Source organism: Leucoraja erinacea, chromosome 21, assembly GCF_028641065.1.
Source record: "Leucoraja erinacea ecotype New England chromosome 21, Leri_hhj_1, whole genome shotgun sequence".
Lineage (NCBI taxonomy): Eukaryota > Metazoa > Chordata > Chondrichthyes > Rajiformes > Rajidae > Leucoraja > Leucoraja erinaceus.
Window position 1 is genome coordinate 5,864,659 of NC_073397.1, and position 23,450 is coordinate 5,888,108.

At 42.8% G+C, this 23,450-nt stretch overlaps 1 protein-coding gene across 3 annotated transcripts; it reads right to left on the bottom strand.

Annotated features, from left to right (window-relative positions):
• Nucleotides 1–3,732: 3,732 nt before the first annotated feature.
• On the bottom strand, nucleotides 3,733–23,147 carry cstf1 (cleavage stimulation factor, 3' pre-RNA, subunit 1). 3 transcript variants are annotated; one of them, XM_055651994.1, is made up of 6 exons: nucleotides 23,001–23,147; nucleotides 19,770–19,981; nucleotides 16,786–17,063; nucleotides 13,991–14,188; nucleotides 11,189–11,579; nucleotides 3,733–5,116 (listed from the first exon to the last, which is right to left on the bottom strand). In XM_055651994.1, the coding sequence occupies exons 2-6, from the start codon at nucleotides 19,936–19,938 to the stop codon at nucleotides 4,857–4,859; spliced, it is 1,296 nt and encodes a 431-aa protein (XP_055507969.1). In that variant the 5' UTR covers nucleotides 19,939–19,981; nucleotides 23,001–23,147; the 3' UTR covers nucleotides 3,733–4,856. The 3 variants fall into 3 exon arrangements, with proteins under 3 accessions (XP_055507969.1, XP_055507970.1, XP_055507971.1); XM_055651995.1 differs by having other exon boundaries at nucleotides 22,994–23,147; XM_055651996.1 differs by lacking the exon at nucleotides 23,001–23,147 and adding an exon at nucleotides 22,047–22,178.
• Between the last annotated feature and the right edge of the window lie 303 nt (nucleotides 23,148–23,450).

A 23,450-nucleotide genomic window follows, 5' to 3' on the forward strand; every position in this document is an offset into this window, starting at 1 on the left:
ACATCCTCTGTGGCAATCTTTATCCCATCCAATAACCTATGCTCATCCACCTCATTTCGACCCTGGCATCATTCTCCTCTAAGAAGGCAGCCTAAAAAATTTCAGAAAAGCCACCCACCCTTTTTTGTTTCCATGTATAGGTTTTCTGTTTGCTCACTCTTGTAGTGGCAACTCTTACTCATCTCTCTCCCCCTCCTCCTCATCATCTCTCTGGGCTCCAAGAGGTCTCAGTCATAATACACCTTTGGATTCACTGTGAACATACTTGCCAGTCAAGTAACAAGCTGGGACGCAAAGTGCTGGAGTAACTCAGCGGGTCAGGTAATATCTCCAAAGAACCTTCTTCATACTGTGTTTCTCCAAGTAACAAGCTAACTTATATCATACATGAAACTAACCCTTGGATGTTTATGAAACCCATGTGATATAGTTCTACCATGGGTAATCCAAAATTGGGGCCATTTATCGAACATAATTATTAAATGTAATAAGGAAATCAGGACAAATGACCAATGTTGAAAAAGGGGAATAACTACTTTCCATAACAGCTAATTTGTCTCAAAGGTGACAAGGGAATCTTTTCTAAATGTTAGTGAATGAGTCCTTCTTTCCCCCAAAAATGAACTAGTCTCCTTTTATAAAATTGGGGAATTTTAGTTCTGGCTCCATATATTCATTTGTCTCTGCAGCTGAAACAAAAGAGCTTTATTTCCCTGAATACTGCAGGCATTCCAAAGTAAATGGAGAATGTTGGAGAACACACATTTAATTTCAAATGACTGTTCTCTGTACAGTTCCAATAGAAAAAAAATCTTGTGCTCTTTTCACTTAACGTTTTGACGTTATTAATCTTATACTTGGTCTTTTTATTGTGACTTTCATCACTTCAAACTTCCCCGAATCATTTGGGTCTACAATCATCCTATTTAGTAGTTCCTCTTGCGTTCTATGAAATAGGTAGACATACACAACCCAATTGCATTAAGGGAACAGACAGAGTCATATTTCACCCTTCCTCAATCTCAGAGTGCTATACCAGCATGTGTTCAGGCACTAATGGGGATCTACCATTCTCGTGGTGGCAGATACTTGTCATGTACAGTATTGCAACACTGTGGACCCATAGCAGGAAGTCAGTTGAGAGGGGAGGCATACGGATGGGAAGAGTAGTCCCAAGAGGGTGGCACTCCAAAGGTAAGTGTCCTCACAGGGAATATACTCCAATGGAGACAATTTGATCTCATTTATTTTGGTTATGTCCAGTTTTGTTATTGATGACCTTTAACAACAAATCAATCAATCTATCAATCAATCGATCTATCTATCTTTCTATTTTCTGTTCTATTGTATTCTTTCTTTCTCAAACTCACATCTTGTCCTCTTCCGGTTTGCATTGTTTTTATATTTGCGCAAAAACGATACCGGATAGTGCTACGATTCTTCGCCACCTTATTCGCCATTCTCCTGTGCTGCAAGTGCACCAAGTTTTGTTCCGATCGGTGTAATATTACAAATGTTATTAAGGTTTAAAAATTGTTTTTAAAAAAACGTGCATGCGTAGATTGGTCTCATCTTTTGTCAGCAGATTGGTCTTCTTTCCTGTCATTCACTGGGACAGCGACACCCCTTCCGGCACCCGCTGTCAATCACCAGCGGCGAGGAGAATAAAGCTGAAGGAGCGGAGTGAGTAGAGTGTGGAGAGCGAGTGGGGGCTGAGTCTGCTGCAACCACCACAGTGAGCTGGGTACACTGAGTGGAGCCAGGAGCCACTAAGTGGAGCCGTTGAGTGGAGCCGTTGAGTGGAGCCGGGAGCCGTTGAGTGGAGCCGGAAGCCCTGAGTGGAGCTGCAAGCCAGAACCGGGAGCCGCCGAGTGAGGCCGGAGCCAGGGACGGGGGCCGCCGAGTGAGGTCAGAGCCGGGAGCCACTGCGTGAGTTGCAGGATGCTCCCCACCGGCCCCCGCCTGAAGCTGGTGGTGAGCGACAGTGGTAGGCAAAGGCAGCGACAGTCAAAGGCAGCGGTAGGCCACGATTGCGATAGGCCATGCCAGCGGCAGCTTTCGGCCATGGCAGCGACAACAGCAGGCCACGGTAGTGGCAAGCGGCACCGGCACGGTATAGGCAGCACAACTTCCCCCCCCCCCCCCCACCAACCCCCGACAGGCCCCCCCTGAAGCAGTCCCCCTCCCCTGGCTGCAGGACACTCCCCCCGCCCAGCCCCTGCCCCACTCCCCAGCCCAGTCACCATCTGCCCCCCACTCCCCCTCCCCCCCCCCCCGGCCCCCAGGACGCCATCCCCCCCCCGGCTGCACCCCCCCCCCCCCCCCCCCCCTGCCTGAAGCCGTCCCCTCCACCCCCTGCAGGAGCCTCCCCCCCCCCCGGCCCGACAAGCTGCAGGATGCTCCCCCCCCCCCCGGCTGCAAGATTCTCCCCCCCCGACCCCCCCTCCTGAAGAGAGTGTGTGTGTGTGTGTGTGTGTGTCTGGTTAGTTTTCATATTTTCTTCCAAACGCTAGGCCTTAGCCTTCCCATTTTCACACATTCTACTCGCATTTTTTCCCGTCGAGGTGATAATCATCTTCCTGTCGCATTTCCACCTATCTTTCCCAAGTTTTTAATCATTTAAAGTTTTAAAAACAGCCCGAAAACTCATTCATTTTCCTACCGAGTGACGTCACAATGCACTCTCCAGCGCTCCAAAAGCATTCCAGATTTTCAAAAAATTCCGGGGGGGGGGGGGGGGGGGGGGGGGGGGGGGGGGGGGGGGGGAGAGAGGGGCACTCAAGCGCTCCAACGACAACTCGCAAAGCAGGACGAGACAAATTTGGGAGGAAGGGGCACTCAAGCGCCAGAAGCCCGGTGGGGTGCGTGGTGCTGGAGTTGGAGTGAGGGCCCAGTACGAGGACCAGGCTGAGGTCCAGGCCCAGGCACTGCTCTACGACCAGGGTATCTCCCTCTACCCCCCTCCCTTTCTGCCACTCTCTCCTCTCTAACTCCCTCCTCTCTCCTTCTCTACCGCTCCCCCTCTTCCCCCCTCCCTCTCTATGCCCCTCCCCACCCCTCCCTCTCTCGTGATTGAAGAGGGAGTGTGAAGAGGAGCAGGGAGTGCTGGGGGATGAGGAGAAATGAGCCGTGCCTGCTCACTAGGGGGCTATGCGTGAGTGGTGCAAAATTACGATTGGGGAACGGCTTGTGTTGGGGGAACGGGTGAGTGGTGGAATCTTGCGTTGGGAAAACGGGTGAGTGGTGGAAACTTGCGTTGGGGGAGTACTTGGACTAGTACTCCTTAAAGCTCTCATGGTCTATCTGATGTCAGTTTGATAATTCACACAAAAAATGCACTTAAAAATGCAGCAACCCTTCAGTACCATGTGCATGCGTCAGTGTAGATTAAGCACCTAGATTCTGGAAGGGGAATGAACCGAGAGTGCTGCCTAGTGAACTGTGAAGACTATGAAATTTGCCATGGGATTCCTTTTCACAGATAGATAAAAAAGGAAACTAGAAGTTTTTAGTCCCTGATCAGATGATCCCTGCTGGCAAGTGCCCACGTATAAATGTCATGGGAGAAAAGGAACTTTGTTCTAATTGGAACGCTAATCCATCCTATTGACTCATTCACAAATAATAATATGCACGGTATATTATGTATGCATATTGTGGAACCAAAGCTCAGAAGTCAGTTGAGAGGAAACTGAGGGAGTTCTAATGACTACAATACTAAACAGTAATCATATTTTCAAGTTTATTCATTACCACCAAGCTGCCAGCAATGAATGTAGCTACAACTTTGCATTGCTGACAGACTACAAGTACATTACAAGGAAAAATGGGTCAGCTTCATTGTGACCTTGCATATTATAAATGTAAAACAATATTATTATGAAAATAGGATCAATTTTTAGTCTACCAGCTGCCAACTTCGATGTAAAACATATCAAAAAGGGAGATTGGTCAAGAACATCCAAAAAGAGTGTAGAAATTCTCATGTAAATACTGACTTAATCAGCAACACTGAACATGAAGCATATACAAGTGTAGAGTCACCATTCAACTTCAAGTTATTTATCTTCAACGGCAAAATTCTTTTCACATTATACGTGAAATACAAAAAGGGATGGAGGCTATTTATGGTAATCAACTACCTGCCTTATCTGGGTTAATTTCGTACCAAGTAGGTACTAGTTTTATGCTCTGGGTTCATTAGATCTACATTCAGATCGCCCAAACTCAATCCTTCATAGCCAGTGTTTGCACTCATCACTACAGGAGTACCAAAGAAAACTACAGGTTTCATGGTCTCGTTTTGTAAATTTCAGAGACGGTATACCATTTTAAAGAGGTTTTATGCTGCAATAGTTTTTACAAAAGGAAAACTTAATCCTGAAATAGTAACAGCTCATTGACCTCATCCACTGGGATAAGTAAAGTGTTTGGTGTTGCACCTTGATGAAGAAAGTAATGACTTGAGTTTTGAGCGTTACTGATCTCAACACACAAAGCTAGAATTTTATTTTTTAAAACCACGTATTTTTTAAAACCACGTGAAGATAACATGGAAACACAAACCTGTGGTTTCTCATGTTGCAAAATATCCCTTGAAGGAATTATATGAACAAATGTGGGCCAAATAGTCCATTGATGTGTGGAGGCTAATCAACATTGTAACTTAAAACGAATTGGGTAATATCATATCTTAGCATGAATTGTTACCTCAAGCCAATGTTTGGAGCAGAGTAGAAGAGAATTGACCACGTTGAAATAATTTCTATTCCTACAAACTGCCCAACTCTTTCTCAATGCATAGTAACCAGGTTGTGAGCTTCCATACATCATCAATCGTTTGCTGATTGTCTCAATCAATCAGTACTGGACCTTCTATACCAGAATCTTGCCCTGAAGTCATCGCTACATGTCATAAAACCAGGATTTGTAGGTGAATGCACTATGCAGCGGACAATATTGTTGTGACCTAGAGACAGGAGGTTCTTGCGCTCAGCTGTACGCGAATCCCAGCAACAAAGGCTTATCGTTCTTTCATCAGGGAGAAGCACGTAATCTTCAGTGTGGTTGAAAACCGCCTGGGTGCGGTGTGTTTGCCTACCACTCAATCCTGCTCCTGGAAAGAGGAAAAGAAGAAATGTTATACTGCAATCAATTGTCTAGTTCCGTTAAACTGAAGGCACAATGTAGTGAAATTGAATCGTTTCCATCTTTAAAACCCTATTTCCTACAAAACAGTTTTTCATCTATCTTCCCAAATTGCATGCAATTCAAATAATAGATTCACACCTGCCCCAAATTTAGAGGGCTGTGCTTCTTTATATTAAGTGGATAATTAATCTCAGAAAATTGGTCATAAATCTGAAATTGAATGCAGTGTTCAATCATTTATACAAGAACAACTTATTTTCTTAATTATCCCCGGGCTAATTTGTTGCTGGCCTGTACTTCTGGACACCACCACAGTCAACATCCTGCAATGTCCTGGGTCCTGGCACCTTCAGGAAGCTTCTGGTGGTCTGACTCCAATCTATCGCTGTCTTCTAATCACATATTAGTTTTTCTGCTTGAATGTAAAACATAATTGTGGGATTACAAGAACACACTAAAGATTCAGCATAGCTTCCCTGTTTTTGTACTCAATATTTATATTTTATGAAGCCAAACATTTGATATCCTCTGCAAACTACTCTCTCAGGAATCTTGAAACTCTTGTCCTGACAATGCTGTGGGAGTATCTTCACCAGAAGGTTGGCAGCAGCTCAATAAGGCAATTCGCCACTACATACTCAAGGGTAGAAAGTAATGTGGAATAAATTCTGGCCTTTTCATGCAACGCCCACAGCCTGAAAGAAATAAATGGCTTTTGTAACTCCTAATACTGCTACCACCGACTCTCCCATGGCTTTTATAAGAAATACCCATTGACTGTGGAGTTTAACCCATATGCTATACTCATTACAAAAGAAATGAAGTTGTTCAGCAAACTTAGAATGTTCCAAAGGCTGCAATGAATAATTCAACCAAATGCAGCCAATTTTAAATTGACAGTAGTGCACAAGAACAAAGTCTGCCAGGGTTCCCGTTTCTTATTGCTTTCCAGGGCCTATTGTTGACCTGTATTGCGATCATTAGTTGAGAGCTATAGTCTCAGTTATGATCTCTTCAGGCATCTCAAATAATCCATGGGGTGCCCAACACATAATACCCATAAGAACACAGAACCTTTAGGGTCAAGTCACCTGAAGTCCAGCCAATTCAGTCATATTTGAATCAAAATTTTGTTTTATTTCAATTATCCTTTGAAATGGAACTTCAGGTTTAAAAATAAGCTGTTTTAAGGATTTATTCATCAATAAAGCACAAATCTTGAACCCACTATGAAGCCACTGAAAACCAGTCACAAAAAAACCCCAAACATATTTAGCAAATGCTAAAATTCAATTCTCTTAACACACAACAAACATTAAAAACTGAAATATGATTAGAATATTGGGTTGACAGATGAAAAAGCAGAATACCATTTGACATCCAGTCTAATTTTCTAGATTTTTACTTTAAACTTCACAAATAAGAGCACATAACAATAGTAACTAACAGAATGTAGTGAAACTATAAACCAAAAACATATTACTGTATTTCAAAATTGGTTTCAGCCCCCTCCCTTACCCCCCCCCCCCCCCCCCCCCCCCCCCCCCCCCCCCATTTCCAATTAGTAGTTCCTTCCTTTGTCTTTGTACATTGATCATACATTTACACAGATGAACTTGTTTCCATTTTGTCTTTAAAAGTTGGTTTTTGTTTAAAGCTTAGATTTTCTTCCTGTTTTTCCTTCCCCTTTCATGCAATTTTCTTCCCTTTTCTGGTTACTTAATTTTTATGATAATTTTTACAAATTCTACAACTTGTCACTTTTATCCTTCAGGTTGTCTGTTTTCATTCTAACCTGTGTATTGCTAGCAGTTGACCACCCGAGGCAGTTGACCACCTGAAACCCTTGGAAACATTGATCCAAGGTGCTACTGTGTGGACGCGCCTCATATTCCTTGCATCTTCCAGGTTGTAGGAAAGGAAGCTGAAATAATGACAGGAGCCACCTGTAAAGGTTTTCCCTCAGCAACTGTCCACAGCTACCTTTAATGGCCTGTTGTCAAACCATATCTGTGCAACATTGCCAATCAGTTTAGCAAAGTGCAAGCTGAGAATAAAGGAACTGGGCCATTATTAAGTCATTAAGCAAAAATGGACATTTTGCTAAATTCACACTTTGCACTATCAATAATGATCTGCCTTCTTAGTTGAAGGCAACACTTTATATTGGATTGGCTGTGTCAAGTCTCTACTATGCCTCCACTCTATTCATGTTAGAATATCCAACATCATGAGGCATACAGCAGGCTAAATTCTGTTCAAATGTTAAATATTGTGATTTTACGAAAGGTCACTGGAGCGTAGATCCGCACCCACGTGACCGAAAATCTCAACTGGAGTACATACTATACATCCGGTACATGTTAGTGAATGGGAAAACACGCACTTTCCCACCCGTTAAAAACATCGAAAACGGCCAGTTTTTGAGCTGCAATTTACTGTGCCAGTCGGGGTGACCGTGAGGCACAGCTACCTAGATTTACAGTCCAAAAAAAAGATAGAAACTAAGGTAAATTATAGAGGGAGCTGAAGGTGCCAATCCAGCGGAAGTGAACAGCAGACATTTGCCGTGGAGATTTAAAGGTCCCAAATATCGGGAATTATCGCGTTTGCTCGCTGAGTTTCGTCAAAAGTAAGGCATTATTGACTTTTTTATCTTTATTCATTTGTTATATGAGAAGTTTTAAAAGTGAAAAATCACTCAGTAAAATTGCAAAATCGCCCATGGTTCTCAGGTGGGTTTTAACATGCAAAATGAAAACGCTTCTGAAGTTACATTTACCATTTAAATAATGGTAAACTATCAATGCATTTTGAAATAAATTTTACTCAGATGCAAGCTAAGGAATGGGATAATTGTCAGCTGTCAGTTGGACAAAATTAGGACATTTTATTATTTGCCAAAATCAGGATTGTTGAGATCATTCCATGCTGCAGGCTTGTCTGTTATTAGATGATAAATAAATAAATAAATAAATAGTTTGGGTGATTGTGCAGGCTTTAAACAAGAAACATTGAGAAATATATTTTGGCAGACTATCTGGGAGTCTGCGCCAGAATCCTAGCCACAAACACGCCCAGACTATGTATAAATCCCACCCACATAATTACAGGCAGATAAAATTAAAAATAACTGGATATAATTATAATATACCGAGTTAAGCTAAATGGCTACTACACTCATCCTTGAATTATTTTAATACGTCTCTCCTCGCCCCCTTTAAAGCCCTTCCTAAAGTGGGGTGCATGGAGAGGGACTCCTGCTGTGTTGTGTTTTATAAAAGGTTCAGAATTACTTTCTTACTCTTTCCTCCTACATTTTATTCTCAGATCCTGTATGACTTTTCAACTATTTTCTCATCTTTCTTTGCCATTTCCAATGAATAATTTATAGATCTCCCAGTTTTTGCAACCATTCAGAATTGTACTGTGTCATGCAGTGTGGAAACACGACCTTGGGCCTAACTTGCCCACACCAACCAACATGTCCCATCTACACTAGTCCCACATCCCTCCAAATTTGTCCTATCCAGGTACCTGTCCAAATGTTTCTTAAAAGTTATGATAGTACCTGCCTCAACTACCTCCTCCAGCAGCTTGTTCCGTATACCCACCACGCTTTGTGTGAAAATGTTAACCCTCAGGTTCCCTGCACCCTTTTCAAAATCTCCACATCCCTCCTATAACGAGGCATCCAAAATTGCACACAATACTCCAAATACAGCATAACCAAAGACCTATAAACCTGTATAATGACTTCCCGACTCTTATACGCAATGCTCCAACCTATGTGAGCACGCATGCCATATGCCTTCTCCACCTATCTACTTGTGTTGCCGTTTTCAGGGAGTTATGCATTTGGACACCTAGATCCCCCTGTACACCAATGCTGTTAAGGGTCATGCCATTAATTGCATATATTCCCCTTGCATTAAACTTCCCAAAGTGCAAAACCTTACACTTGCTCAGATTAAACTCGATTAGCCATTTCTCTGCCCATTCTGTAGCTGACCTATATCCCGCTGTACACTTTGACAGCCTTCCTCACAGTCTGTGACCCCAGCAATCTTGATGTCAGCTGCAAATGTACTAACCAACCCATTTATGTTAATGTCCAAGACATTTATATATAATTGCATACAGTAGGAGTCCCAGCACAGATTCCTGCAGAACTCCACAGGTCACAGACTTTCAGCCCGAATAGTGTTCTACTACCAGAACCCTCTGCCTTCTTTTAGTAAAGCCAGTTCCAAAGCCATACGACCAAGTCAATATTAATCCCATGTATCTTAATCTTCCTACTTTTGTCCCACTCATTACCACCTCAAAACACTATCAAATTAGTAAATCAAAACCTGCCAATGGTAAGTAGATCAATGGCAAGTATCTGCTACTCCTTAGCACTGACACCAGCACCTGCCATCACCATGTGAGAGTGTAAATTTTATTTTGTATTGATTTTTATGAACAGGACATAGCTGGGAAACCACGCATTGTTGGGCAGGTTGACATTATAGTGGAGCACAAGAAAATAGATGCAGGAGTAGATTATGTGGCCCCTCACGGCTATCCTAACTGTTGAATATGATCACTGGTTAATCTACACTGGCCCCAACTCCTCTTCTGTACACATAGAATTGTAAAACGTCAGTGTTATTATTTTCTTCCTGGCTACTCCTGACAAGCTAGGTTACAATCTCTCCCTCTCTTCTTTTACTCGGGAATATTCTGTGAATCCACTTTTTTTCCCCATTTTATATTTTATTAAGGTGCCTACAACAAATCAGCATCTCAAAATAGACACACTGATCAGCTATATACCAACTTACAAATTAGGAGCTGGAAAAGGCCTCTCTTCCCCTTAAACCTGTTATATCATTCCATTTCCATATATAGGGGCTATGTCAATAGAGAATAGGTGCAGGAGTAGGCCATTCAGCCCTTCAAGCCAAGATTTGATGCTGCTTTCAGGGCAATTCCAGCAAAACCTACCCCTCCCTGCAACCTAGTCTCTCACAATGTCCATCTGTCAGCTACATCCTGATTCTCCTTCTACCCAGTGACACTAGGATAATTTACAGACACTAATTAACCTACTAACCAGAATAAATTAGGGATGTGGAAGGAAACTGGAACATCAGTGGCATACATAAACGTCACAAAGGCAGCATTGAGGTCATGACTGAATTCAAGTTGTTGAAAATGAAGGACCTGCATTACCTGCCGCATCACTGTAGCCATGGTCTGATTTATGCTGATCAAATTATGGCTTATCTTACTGTAACCTCAACTCTGCTGTCCCAAATAGTGCCTGTAGCCTTTCACTCCCTTACTTATCCCCATCTACTTAACCCTGCTATAATTGTTTTCAAAGATTCTGACATCCTTTATGGAAGAGAATTTCTCAGGACTCACAACCCTCAGAAAAACTTCACTTCTTCTGCCTTAAGTGAACACCCCCCTATTTTTAAACAGTCATCTCCCCGAGGAAACAGCCCCTCTGCATCCATTTTGCCACAACCCCTCTGAATCTTGCATGTTTCAATCATTACTTCTCATTCTACTCAGTTCCAGCAAACACAAGCGTAGTCCGACAAACTTCCTCAATCTGCCCCATCCAGATGTTAGTTCCAAACCATTCATGACGCCAACACCAAGGTACAATATAAATGAGGCATAACTTCCCTTTTTTTTGTATTCAATGCCTCTTGCAATAAATTATAACATGTAATTAGTTTTCCTAATTACTTGTTACACCTGCATTCTAGTTTACCTGGATCTACATTTCAGAACTCTAGAATTTTTCATTATTAAATTATGTTTCTTTTTTATCCCCCAGGCAAAATTTATAATTTCATATTCCCACATTACACTTCATTTACAAGATCTTTGGCTATTCACTGAATCTACCTATATACCTTTGTAGTTTCTTCATAACTTAAAAGGGGAAAAGAAAACCGTCTATTATTAACATTATGATATGCTTAGTAAGTGATGAACCATGTAGCTAAATTTCAGTTCATTTCAAATTTCTTACCTGTATATTTGACCATTGTGCGTCCAGTTGATATTTCCCACAGTTTCACAATAGAATCCTTTCCACTTGACAAAACATACTTTGAATTTCTTGAGAACATAATGGAGCACACCTCTGCACCGTCGTGGGCTTTCTCGTACGTTGTGATGCAACGGTTTGAGACGCCATCCCAGAGCTTGATGTTGCCATCTTTGCTGCAAGTCACATATGTATTGGCACTAGGATTGTAGCTCACCGCACAGATTGCATCTTTATGCTGATCACGAGGATTGCTCGACACAAAGCACTGAAAAGTGTTGATGTCATACAATCGCAGAGTAGGGTGCTGTGTACCCACAAGAATAAAATCTCCAGAAGGATGAAAAGAGATGGAGCGCAGCATTTCTGCTTCCTAAAAACATAAAGAGGTAAATCACTGTGATAATTAGATGGACTATATGGCTCCCTCCAAATTTCTCCTTTTTCTTGCAGGTACCAGGTGGAAAAGCAGCCACACATCCTGCTTCTGGTTGATGTTAAATACAAATTCTGGAAATAACAGATCAAGCAGCTATCTATGGACAGGGAGGCAGTTAATTTTTTTAATTAGAATTTACAAATAAATTATAGTCTGGGCATTGAAGTGAATTAGTTGAAATGCTCAGACAGCTTTTAAAAAGAGTTACTGATTACAGAATACTAAGGCTCCTCCACACAAAATGTGTATTTGGGATGCTCCAACTATGGATCTGAAATTCATCAAAATTCAAAGTTTGTTATGAGGAAGATCAATAAGAGAACAAAATTAGACTGTAGATTCTAGTCTTTGACATTTCAACCCTGGGGGAAAAAAAGTTCTGAATATCTACCCCATCTCTGCTTCTAATAATATTATATATTTCTGTCAGGTCTCCCCTAACCTCAGACATTCTAAAGAAAGTACAAGCTCTTTGTTTGGACAACCTCTCATAGCTAATACCCTCTAATCCAGACAGCATTCTGGTAAACCACTCCTGTATTGTATTGTATTGTATTGCACCTTCTCCAAGGCTTTCCACATTCTTACCGTAATTGGATGACCAGAACTGCACACAATTTTCCAAATGCAAACTAACCAAAGTCTGACAAAGCTACAACCTGACTTTATGACGTCCCAACCAATGAAGGAAAGCATACCATACGCCTTATTTACCAATCTATCTACTTGTGTTGCCATTTTCAGACGGATATAGACTGTGGACTTGAACCCCAATTCCCTTTCTATTTCAATGCTGTTAAGGGTCTTGCCATAAACTGAAAACTTTCCCCTTATATTCAACCTCCCAAAGTGCAAGACACAGGCTTGCACTAATAACACTGGGACAAATTCAAATCTTACCATGATGGCTGTGGAATTTAAATTTAATTAATTCAGGAAAAGTAACCAAAAACCCATGCTTAAAAAGATGACATTATTATTAGATTCAAAAATCCAGCTAGTTCACCAATGTCTTCTTCAAGAAAGGAAATCTGCCATACATGTAACGCTAGAGCTGCAGATGTGTTAGATTGTGGTCTGCAGCTCTGAAATGGCGTGTAAACCCACAAAGATGCTCCATAACTTGCTAGATAAAACTAGACAGTCTATTCAGCATCAGACATGGCACATTGCGCCTAGCTCAGTCAATCTTCCAAAGGAAACCTATTCTTGGGATTAAACAAGGAACAGCCTGATGGGTACTTTCTCACTGAATTATACCTTGCAAATCGTGTCCCAGATTCCATATAACCATATAACAATTACAGCATGGAAACAGGCCATCTCGACCCTTCTAGTCCGTGCCGAACACATAATCTCCCCTAGTCCCATATACCTGCGCTCAGACCATAACCCTCCATTCCCTTCCCATCCATATAACTATCCATCTATTCATCCATTATAATCTTGTCATACGGACAAGACAACTCCACAGAGATGGCAATATATTGGTATACTGCTGGGAGGAAGTAACCCCAAGAGCCCTCAATAAATTCCAAACCTACAAGGTCTCAGATCAAAGAAAGACAAGGAAAAGCCCTGATTATCTTCATCTATTTGCCTTCAGAATTAGTACCTCTGCAAATTGAACAGCACTTTGCAAAAGCAATAAAGGTAGCAAGGGCACCAGTTGTGTTCTCAATATGTATCACAGGTGATTCTGTAGCACGATCATGGACATAGGCTCATCATGGTGGAGTCCCAAAGAATAAGCTTTGGGACAGATAATTCAGCAGCTAACAAATTACCCAACATCCAAACATTTACTTCAGCTTGTCCTCACCAAATTATTTTTTGACGTTGCATTTGTCCATAATAGCATTGGTAGGATGACAACAGCAGTCTTAATAGATATAAAGTCGTATCCTCATGCTAAGGACACAGTCTACCATGAAGTGTGGTGTCATCATTGTGCAAAATAGATGAACACAATGCAGATCTGGCACCACAAAACCATGCAACCATGAGGCTCTGCAGGCCATAGACAATATTACAATCTGCTCTTCTCATCGTCTGATGTATCCTTCCATTTTGCCCTTATAATTAAGCTAGGGGATCAACTGTGGTTCAAGGAGTCCTTGAGGGCAGTGACACCAGGGATGCATAACAATGAAATACCCATATGAGTAATATTTTATATCAATTTAATCAACAAACAAATCGGAACTTAGTTAACGAAAAACAACACTTAAATCAAAACTGGATTCCCCTACTGTAAAGTACTTGGGCTCATTGAGAGTTTTGAACCCAAATCATAATAAAAGCTATAACAGTATCAAATGAAGTAATGAACTTTAATCTCTGACCTGTAGATACTTGAATGCCCTTTTGGCAGAAGGTTTGGAATAATCAAAAAGCTTTAGTGTGTAGTCCTTTGACCCCGATGCTAGAATTTGTTCTGTGGGGTGGAAAGCAAGGCACGTGACTTCGTCCACATGATCGTAGAGCGTGCGAATTACAGGATGGTTCTCCATGTTTTGCTGTGCTGTCTCATTCATCATGACCTGTTTCAAACAATTGGAACATCTTATAAACAATTTGCTCTTCAAGTTAAATGACATCTTTCACAGTTGTCCGTATTTATTTGGTATTAATGCAGTAATTCATCCTGTGAAGTTGCGAGATTCAACATTTATGTAGCAACTTCTCATTGTCACATTAATAAGAAGCCTTCAAGAACATCAAGATTCTGAGACCAAGTTAGTCAATGTACAGAGCAAAAAATATAACAGACTAGATGAGCCCAGGAAAAATGTGGGACAATTTTGAATACCGAATAAGTCTGTCTTGCTTTGTGGGATGAATTACAAAATTGTTCTGCACACATAACCCTTGGTTCAGAGTGCCCCCTTCCTGATTTTACGGTGCAGTACACAAGGTTTTATAATAAAATAACAAGAGTATCTTCAAATGCTTCTAATACTAAAAGATCTTAGTATAAGAGAACATACACTCCTAAATACATCACCACAAATTACCTTCAACATTTCTAATTTGAACTAAAACTACATAATGTATCACACCATTGCCAAAATGTTTATAATCTTTAAATAACAAAAATCCCTTTGAGATTCAGAAAATTATTCCCATTGTGAAAAGATTCAGCACATCCAATTCAATTAGCATCTGAATTAACCACTAAAAGGACAAAACCACTAAAAGGACAAAACCATTGCACGTTCCTCCTAGCTTGCATGCCAGTGCACCTGAAGTAAAATATTTTAAACTACTGATTTTAATTGTTAATTTATTTCTCTTATAGGGAAGGTGCTAATTCTTGCAGGTATCTTGATGTGACCATTTGGCTGTGAGAATCTGCACAACTAATTTCAAATCGTACTTTCATCTGAATTTGACCTACATACACCTCGTGTTTTACGTGGGGGGTTACCGGGGCTTGAAAAGCAGTGTGTAAATACAAAAAGCGGATAAATCAAACCTTTGCCAGGCACCACACCAGACTAGGATGTGGTCTGTTTGTAGTGTATGTCGGTCAGAAGTCTGTCCCCTGCGATGGAGATGGTGAGGTCAAGGAATGGTAGGGAAGTGTCGGAAATGGTCCAGGTGTATTGGAGTGCCGGATGGAAGTTGGTGGTGAAGTGGATGAAGTCAGTCAGTTGTGTGTTTGGACTACACGTCTTCCCACCCTGCCCCCTGTAAAGACTCCATCCCCTACTCCCAATTCCTCTGCCTAGGCCGCATCTGCTCCCAGGATGAGACGTTCCACACCAGGGCATCGGAAATGTCCTCGTTCTTCAGGGAACGGGGATTCCCCTCCGCCACCATAGATGAGACTCGCACCAGGGTCTCATCCATACCCCGCAACACTGCTCTCTCCCCATCCCCACACTCGCAACAAGGGCAGAGTCCCCCTAGTCCTCACCTTTCACCCCACCAGCCGGCAAATACAACAAATAATCCTCCGCCATTTCCGCCACCTCCAACGTGACCCCACCACTCGCCACATCTTCCCATCTCCCCCAATGTCTGCCTTCCGCAAAGACCGCTCCCTCCGCAACTCCCTTGTCAATTCTTCCCTTCCCTCCCGTACCACCCCCTCCCCGGGCACTTTCCGTTGCAACTGCAAGAAATGCAACACCTGTCCCTTCACCTCCCCCCCTCGACTCCATTCAAGGACCCAAGCAGTCGTTCCAGGTGCGACAAAGGTTCACCTGTATCTCCTCCAACCTCATCTACTGCATCCGCTGCTCTAGATGTCAGCTGATTTACATCGGGGAGACTAAGCGGAGGTTGGGCGATCGTTTCGCCGAACACCTCCGCTCAGTCCGCAATAACCTACCTGAACTCCCGGTGGCTCAGCACTTCAACTCCCCTTCCCATTCCCAATCCGACCTCTCTGTCCTGAGTCTCCTCCATTGCCAGAGTGAGCAACATCGGAAATTGGAGGAACAGCACCTCATATTCCGCCTGGGTTGCTTGCGTCCGGCTGGCATTAACGTTGAATTCTCCCAGTTTTGTTAGCCCTTGCTGTCTCCTCCCCTTCCTTAACCATCGAGCTGTCTCCTCCCATCCCCCCGCCCTCGGGCTCCTCCTCCTCCCTTTTTCCTTCCTTCTCCCCCCCACCCCCCATCAGCCTGAAGAAGGGTTTCGGCCCGAAACGTCGCCTATTTCCTTCGCTCCTTAGACGCTGCTGCACCCGCTGAGTTTCTCCAGCATTTTTGTGTACCACACCAGACTACGCTGCCTATTTAAATAAATGAGCATAATTCACATCATACAACATTATAAAACTTTCCCTTTCACCTGTAAAATGTTTTACCTGAAATGTATGATGTTAACTGTCAAGAGCATAAAACTGATTGCGCAGATTTTTTTCCAACAAGTACAGACACAATAAGCTGTGTCATTAATTTTCTTTGATTCTATAAGCCCCAGATCTCCATAGTCAATAAATATGAATACCCAGAAAGGGCAGAACTGGATTTCAGCATATCTCCAAATTAGAAAGAAATGTTATGTCGGTCGGTCACTCCTGTCCATGAAGTGGCTTTCTAGGAGAGGAATGCTTGCAGGAGAAAAAGATATCATACTTAACTGCGTTTGAACTAATCTAAAATAGATGTATACTTTACCAACATACCTCAATAGGCATGGCACTCTTTGCTAGCATCCTCTCGGTATCCAGAATCTTGATGGATGCATCAGCCGAACCTGTAGCAATCAGCTGTCCATCACGGCTGTAGGTAGCCACGCGACACGGTCCTTTGTGCGATGTCACATAGCATGTCTCATACTCAGCAGCCTCTGGGGACATTGTCTGGACATCAGCATCAAATTCCATATCAATACCTGTTCCAGGAGCCACAGTGTCTGAGCGTCCAATAGCATACTGAACAGTATTGTCATCATTCTCCATTCCTGTTAAAAAAAAGCCACATCAGAAGACAAAAATCAATGAAAGATCAAGCCAAAACAATCATATTTTGTAAATAAAAGAAAAACAAAACCTGCAGTCTGAAAACACAATATCAAGTCAAGACAAGTCAAGAGAGTTTATTGTCATGTGTCCCAGATATGACAATGAAATTCTTGCTTGCTGCAGCACAACAGAACAGATCAGTGTGTCTATTTCCCATAGACCACATATACATACACGTAAAAAAACAGAAAAGTGCAATAGGGTGTTATAGTTCAGAGTTTGTTTGAAGTTGTGTTTAATAGTCTGATTGCTGTGGGGAAGCAGCTGTTCCTGAACCTGGATGTTGCAGATTTCAGACTCCTGTACCTTCTACCTGATGGCAGCGGTAAGATGAGTATGTGGCCAGGATGTGGCCAGGATGGCAGCCTTTTTGAGGCAGTGACTGCGATAGATCCCCTCGATGGTAGGGAGGTCGGAGCTAGTGATTTTCATAAACACAGATTGAAAATTTGATTCCTTAAAAGACCCAATCTCACATTCTCTTCCTCTCGTTAAATCTTTAACAAAAGGCTGACTGTATGGCTATTCTAAAAACTGATTGCTGTGGGAAGAACTGTTGCAGATGTTGGTATAGGCTCCTGTGCTTCTATAAAACTTTACATGAGTGTGTGGCCAAGATGGCAGCCTTTGAGGCAGTGAAATTAAAAAAGGTTTGAATGGTAGGGAAACAATCTGAAACTTGATTTTCATAAACACAGATTGAAAATTTGATTCCTTAAAAGACCCAATCTCACATTCTCTTCCTCTCGTTAAATCTTTAACAAAAAGACTGACTGTATGGCATCTATTGAAAACTATGTATACCTTGCAGGGTATATGTTGCAGAAGTATAAAACTTTACACTGTTCCAAGAATGGTTTGAGACACCAAATTAAAAAAAGGTTTGAAGCAGCACTGAAACAATCTGAAACTTTAATTCTGACAGTCCTTCTGCAAATGCTGTCATGCCTGCTGAGGGATTCCAGCATTTTCTGATTTTATTTCAGATTTCCATCATCTTTTTTTTGGTTTCAATGTTTTTATTGGAAGCATTTGTACAAAAAAACATGACAATTTTACAGCTTTGTGAACAGCTTCAATTTTAACTTTCCAAAAAGAACATTAAATTAAAAAGAGAGAAAGAAGAAACATACAAGATTATTAAGGGTTTGTACATGCTTGAGGCAGGAAACCTCTTCCCGATGTTGGGGGAGTCCAGAACCACGGGTCACAGTTTAAGAATAAGGGGTAAGCCATTTAGAACGGGGACGAGGAAACACTTTTTCTCACAGAGAGTTGTGAGTCCGTGGAATTCTCTGCCTCAGAGGGCAGTGGAGGCCAGTTCTCTGGATACTTGCAAGAGAGAGCTAGATAGGGCTCTTAAAGATAGCGGAGTCAGGGGATATGGGGAGAAGGCAGGAACGGGGTACAGATTGGCGACGATCAGCCATGATCACATTGAATGGCGGAGCTGGCTTGAAGGGCCAAATGGCCTACTTCTGCACCTATTGTCTATTGCAATGTGATAAGATTAAAAAGTCTGAATGAATGACAATGAAACAGACATTACATTAGGTAACAACTTTAACACAGCAAAAATCCCAGAATATCAAAAACTAAAATCAAGCCACATAAACATATATTTCAGCAGGTAAGCAATGATCTAACTTCATCTACTGCATATGGTGTTCCTAATGTGGCGTCCTTTAAATCAGCAAGAGCAAGCAAAGACTAGGTGACCATTTTGACGTTCATTTGTGCTTGGCAAAGGCCTGCTGGATCTCCTGGTTGCTAACCATTTTAACTCCCCTTCCCATTTCCACACCGACCTTTTTTTCCTGAGCTTCCTCGATTGCCAGAGTGAGGTCACACGCAAACTAGAGGAACAGCGCCTCATACTCGACTTGGGTAGCTTACAAGCCAATGGCATGAAAAATGAATTCTCCAATTTTGGGCAATAAAATCCCACCCCACCTATTTCCCTCCCCCCTCCCCTTCTTCCCCAAGCTCGCCCATTTCTCCCACCCCCACCCTTCCCTTTCCACCCATATCCCTTTCTTTAACTTCACATTTTGCAACTTTTTTTGTTTAGTTTAGATACCTCTTCTGGACTTTTCTTACATCATTTTGCCTCCTTATTTTAAAATCGCTCGCCTTCGCCCATCCATTTGCCGATCAAAAACTCTCTCACCATTATCCATCTATCACTTGCAGGCTCTCCCGCACCATTCTCCCCCCACAAAAATCATTCTGAAGACGGGTTCTGACCCCAAACTTCCTCAATCCATGTCCTCCAGAAATGCAATCTGACTTGCTGCATTACTTGGACCTGCTGAGGTACCTGGATTTTCCAAAATTCCTGATGAAGTCCCACAAATACGTTAGTGTGCAAATTAAAGTAAATGATATTCGGGGTCATTGGCAAGGATCGAAAAGTTGACAAGAAACGGTAGGGAAAAGGGCTATGCATAGAACTCGGGAATATGGAATTGAGACCGACATTCATCTATGACTATATTGAAAGATCAAGTAGACTCAAAGGGCCAAATAGGTTACGCCTGCTGCTATTTTATTATGTTTCTATGATTAATTCACCAAGTGAATCACCTTGCAGTCAGTAGCCAAAAGAAAAGGTGAGCCAATTTAAGTTTCTTTAAGGTACCTACCGAGCTTGGCAAGATGTAGTAGTTGCTCAGAGGGTGAGCAAACTGATGGCGGCTTGATCTCATTTATGAGATTTGATGCAATGTTCATGTATCCATCATAAAGTAATTGGCCAATAATAAGTCGGTAAAGGTGCTGCCGGTCCTTTAAAGTAACTTTGGGTCGATACATTTCTTGTGTCTTCCTTGCATACAATTATCCTGGTATAATTATCCTGGAAAATCAAAAATAAATTTAAAATAAAAAGTTATGAAATTGTCAAGACAGTAATTCCGTTTCAAACATCTTTGATTAGTTTTGAACTGATTTACACATTCATTTGCAGGTCAATCTGAATTTTGAATAAAAGTATCCTCTTTACATTCGCCTAAAGATTGATCTTAAGAAAGAAATCCTCCCCCCTCTCAACCTTCATTCCTGCCTTAGCTCCAAATAGGATCTATGCACATTTAAAAAAAATAAACAGTGCAAGTTAATGGCAAAACTGGAATTTATAGAATTCATCTGCAAAAGATTTCAGAATTACTATAGCCGAGGTTGCCATTCCCTCTAAAGTCCATACTGGTACTCTCATCAATCTTTCATCAAGCAATCAATTCAGTCACATTCTCTCCCCTTCCCCTCAAATGTCAATCCAATTCCCTCGCAGAAGACCCGACTATTTCCAAAACCTTTACAGGCAGTTTCAGACCATAATCACTCTGCGTAAAAGCTTTCCATCACATCCCCCATGTATATGTGGTCTATGATATTTAATCTACATCCTGCGATCGCTAAATTATCTTCTAATTTAAATAATTTCGGTCCCTACCCTGTATAAACTTGTTACCACCATGTCAGCTCCAAAAATAATCTGTTTCATTATTCAAGAATCTAAAATTTCTTGTTTCACGAAATCTAGAATCTTTTCATATTCATATTCATATAGTATGGAATATAGGTCCTATGGCCCGACTTATCCATGGCGACCAGGATGCCTATTTACATTAGTCCAATCTGCCTGTGTTTGACTAATATCCCTATTATTCCCAATGTGTTTTGAATTGAGTGCATTTTTCCAGTTCTCGCAGTGTTTTACAGTCCTGGTTATCACAACTCCAAATTTCATGTCTTCTGCAAATTATAATTCTACCCTGCACATCCGCATTCAAAGCCTCAGTCCTGATTCTTGGAGAACACTTCTTCTACCACCCCCAGTAAAAAGACAACTATCCACAAGTCTTTTATCCACATTGCAAATGATCCAATGATTCCATGGCCTTGATTTGTGTTAACCAGCTTTTTGTTAACCCGATTTGTGTTAACCAGTACAACAAGATCTGGATGTCCTTGTTCAGCAGTCACTGAAAGTTAGCATGCAGGTACAGCAGGCAGTGAAGAAAGCTAATGGCATGTTGGCCTTCATTACAAGATGAGTTGAGTATAGGAGCAAAGAGGTCCTTCTACATTTGTACAGGGCCCTAGAGAGAGTATTGTGTGCAATTTTGGTCTCCAAATTTGAGAAAGAACATTCTTGCTATTGAGCTCCGAGACTGTGGAACAGCATCCCTCTTCCCATCAGAACTGCCCCCTCCATCGACTCTTTTAAGTCGAGACTTAAAACTCATCTTTACTCTCAAGCCTTTCTTGACGTCCTCTGAGAGAGGGCTATATGTATGTATTTAATCTATGAACCACTGTTGTATAACGTTAATACCTCCACCAATGTAAAGCACTTTGGTCAACGAGAGGTGGTTTTTAAATGTGCTATAGAAATAAAAGTGACTTGATTTGACTTGACTTGAGGGAGTGCAGCGTTGATTCACGAGGTTAATTCCCGGGATGGCGGAACTGTCATATGTTGAAAGAATGGAGCGACTGGGTTTGTGTACACTGGAATTTAGAAGGATGAAAGGCAATCTTATTGAAACGTATAGGATTATTAAAGGATTGGACATGCTAGAGGCAGGAAACATGTTCCCTATGTTGGGATAGTCCACAACTAGGGGCCACAGTTTAAAAATAAGAGGTAAGCCAGTTAGAACAGAGATGAGGAAAAACATTTTCACCCAGAGTTGTAAATCTGTGAAATTCTCTGCCTCAGCAGTGGAGGCTAATTCTCTGGATGCTTTCAAGAGAGTTAGATAGAGCTCTTAAAGATAGCGGAGTCAAGGGATATGGGGAGAAGGCAGGAAAGGGGTACTGATTGTGCATGATCAGCCATGATCACAGTGACTGGCTCAAAGGGCCGAATGGCCTACTCCTGCACCTGTTGTCTATTGTCTGGAAAAATCAAATACCTTCTGAAAATCTATACAGATGATCGGTACTACATTCAGCCTCTACCAATAATGAAGGATTTTTCCATTTACGCCATTGCAATCCATATTCTCTGGTTCTCAATAAGACTTCAGCCTCTATTAAGTAGAGGCGCAGGGAGATCTCAGATAGACAAAAATGCTGGAGAAACTCAGCGGGTGAGGCAGTATCTATGAAGCAAAGGAAATAGGTGGCGTTTCAGGCCAAGCCCCTTCTTCAGATTCAGATCTCAGAGGTCTGTTTGAGTGCTTGACCTCCTCAAATTCAGTAGCAGCACTTAATAAAACTTTAGAAAATGAACAGATTCATATACGTCCATTTTACAAACTGAACACGTTTTCCTGTTTCAGTAACGTGTTACATTTGCTGCAGATCCCTGCCCAAGCAGCGAAAATTCAAAAGCAACCTTTGGCCAGAAATATATGCCGTTAAAACTCTAGCTCATTTGGGCCAGGATCTTTAGATCAAAACGTCAATTCCCTCCACAAATGCTGCCCGAGGACTGCTCGCTGAGGACCTCCAGCAATTTTTCTTGCTCAATTCCAACGTATACAATGTCTTGTCTCCACCCCATCCTTCACCTGCATTACCCCACATGTGTCTGGCCCTCGTCCCTCTCCCACCACCTTCCCTCATGCATCCCTCCTTCCCTCGCCCACCCCTCCATCCCTCTTCTTCACCCCCCCCCCTTCCCTCGCCCACTCTACCCCACGTCTAACTTACCCCCCGCCGACCATGTCCCTCGCCTAACCCACTCATCATCTCCCTCCCAAGCATCGCTTCCATGCCCCCAACTTCCTCGACTACAAACCACCCTCCCCTCCCGGGCCCGAGGCTAGTGTCTATCTCGCATCGCTCCCTCCGCCCGGCCTTGGCAAGCACGGTAACCGAGCCTCGTGGACGATACCCCCCTCAGTTTCAGACAAACCCTCGACCTGAAGCGGTGTGGTGGTTGAAGGCGGGGCCTGTTGCTGTGCAGGGCCTGGAGCCGTGGCCGCGGTGAGGCCTGGTGCGGTGCAGAGCCTGGGGACGCGGCAAGACCTGGTGCGGTGCCGGGGCTGAAGCCGTGTCCGCGGTGAGGCCTGGTGCGGTGCAGAGGCTGGGGACGCGGCAAGGCCTGGTGCGGTGCAGAGCCTGGAGACGCGGCAAGACCTGGTGCGGTGCCGGGGCTGAAGCCGTGGCCGCGGTGAGGCCTGGTGCGGTGCAGAGCCTGGAGACGCGGCAAGACCTGGTGCGGTGCCGGGGCTGAAGCCGTGTCCGCGGTGAGGCCGGGGCTGAAGCCGTGTCCGCGGTGAGGCCCGGTGCAAGGCCCGGAGCGGCGGGGCCGGGGCCTGGTCCGTTGCCGGGAGCGGGAGAGCGGCAGTTACTCACGGCGGCGGGCGGGC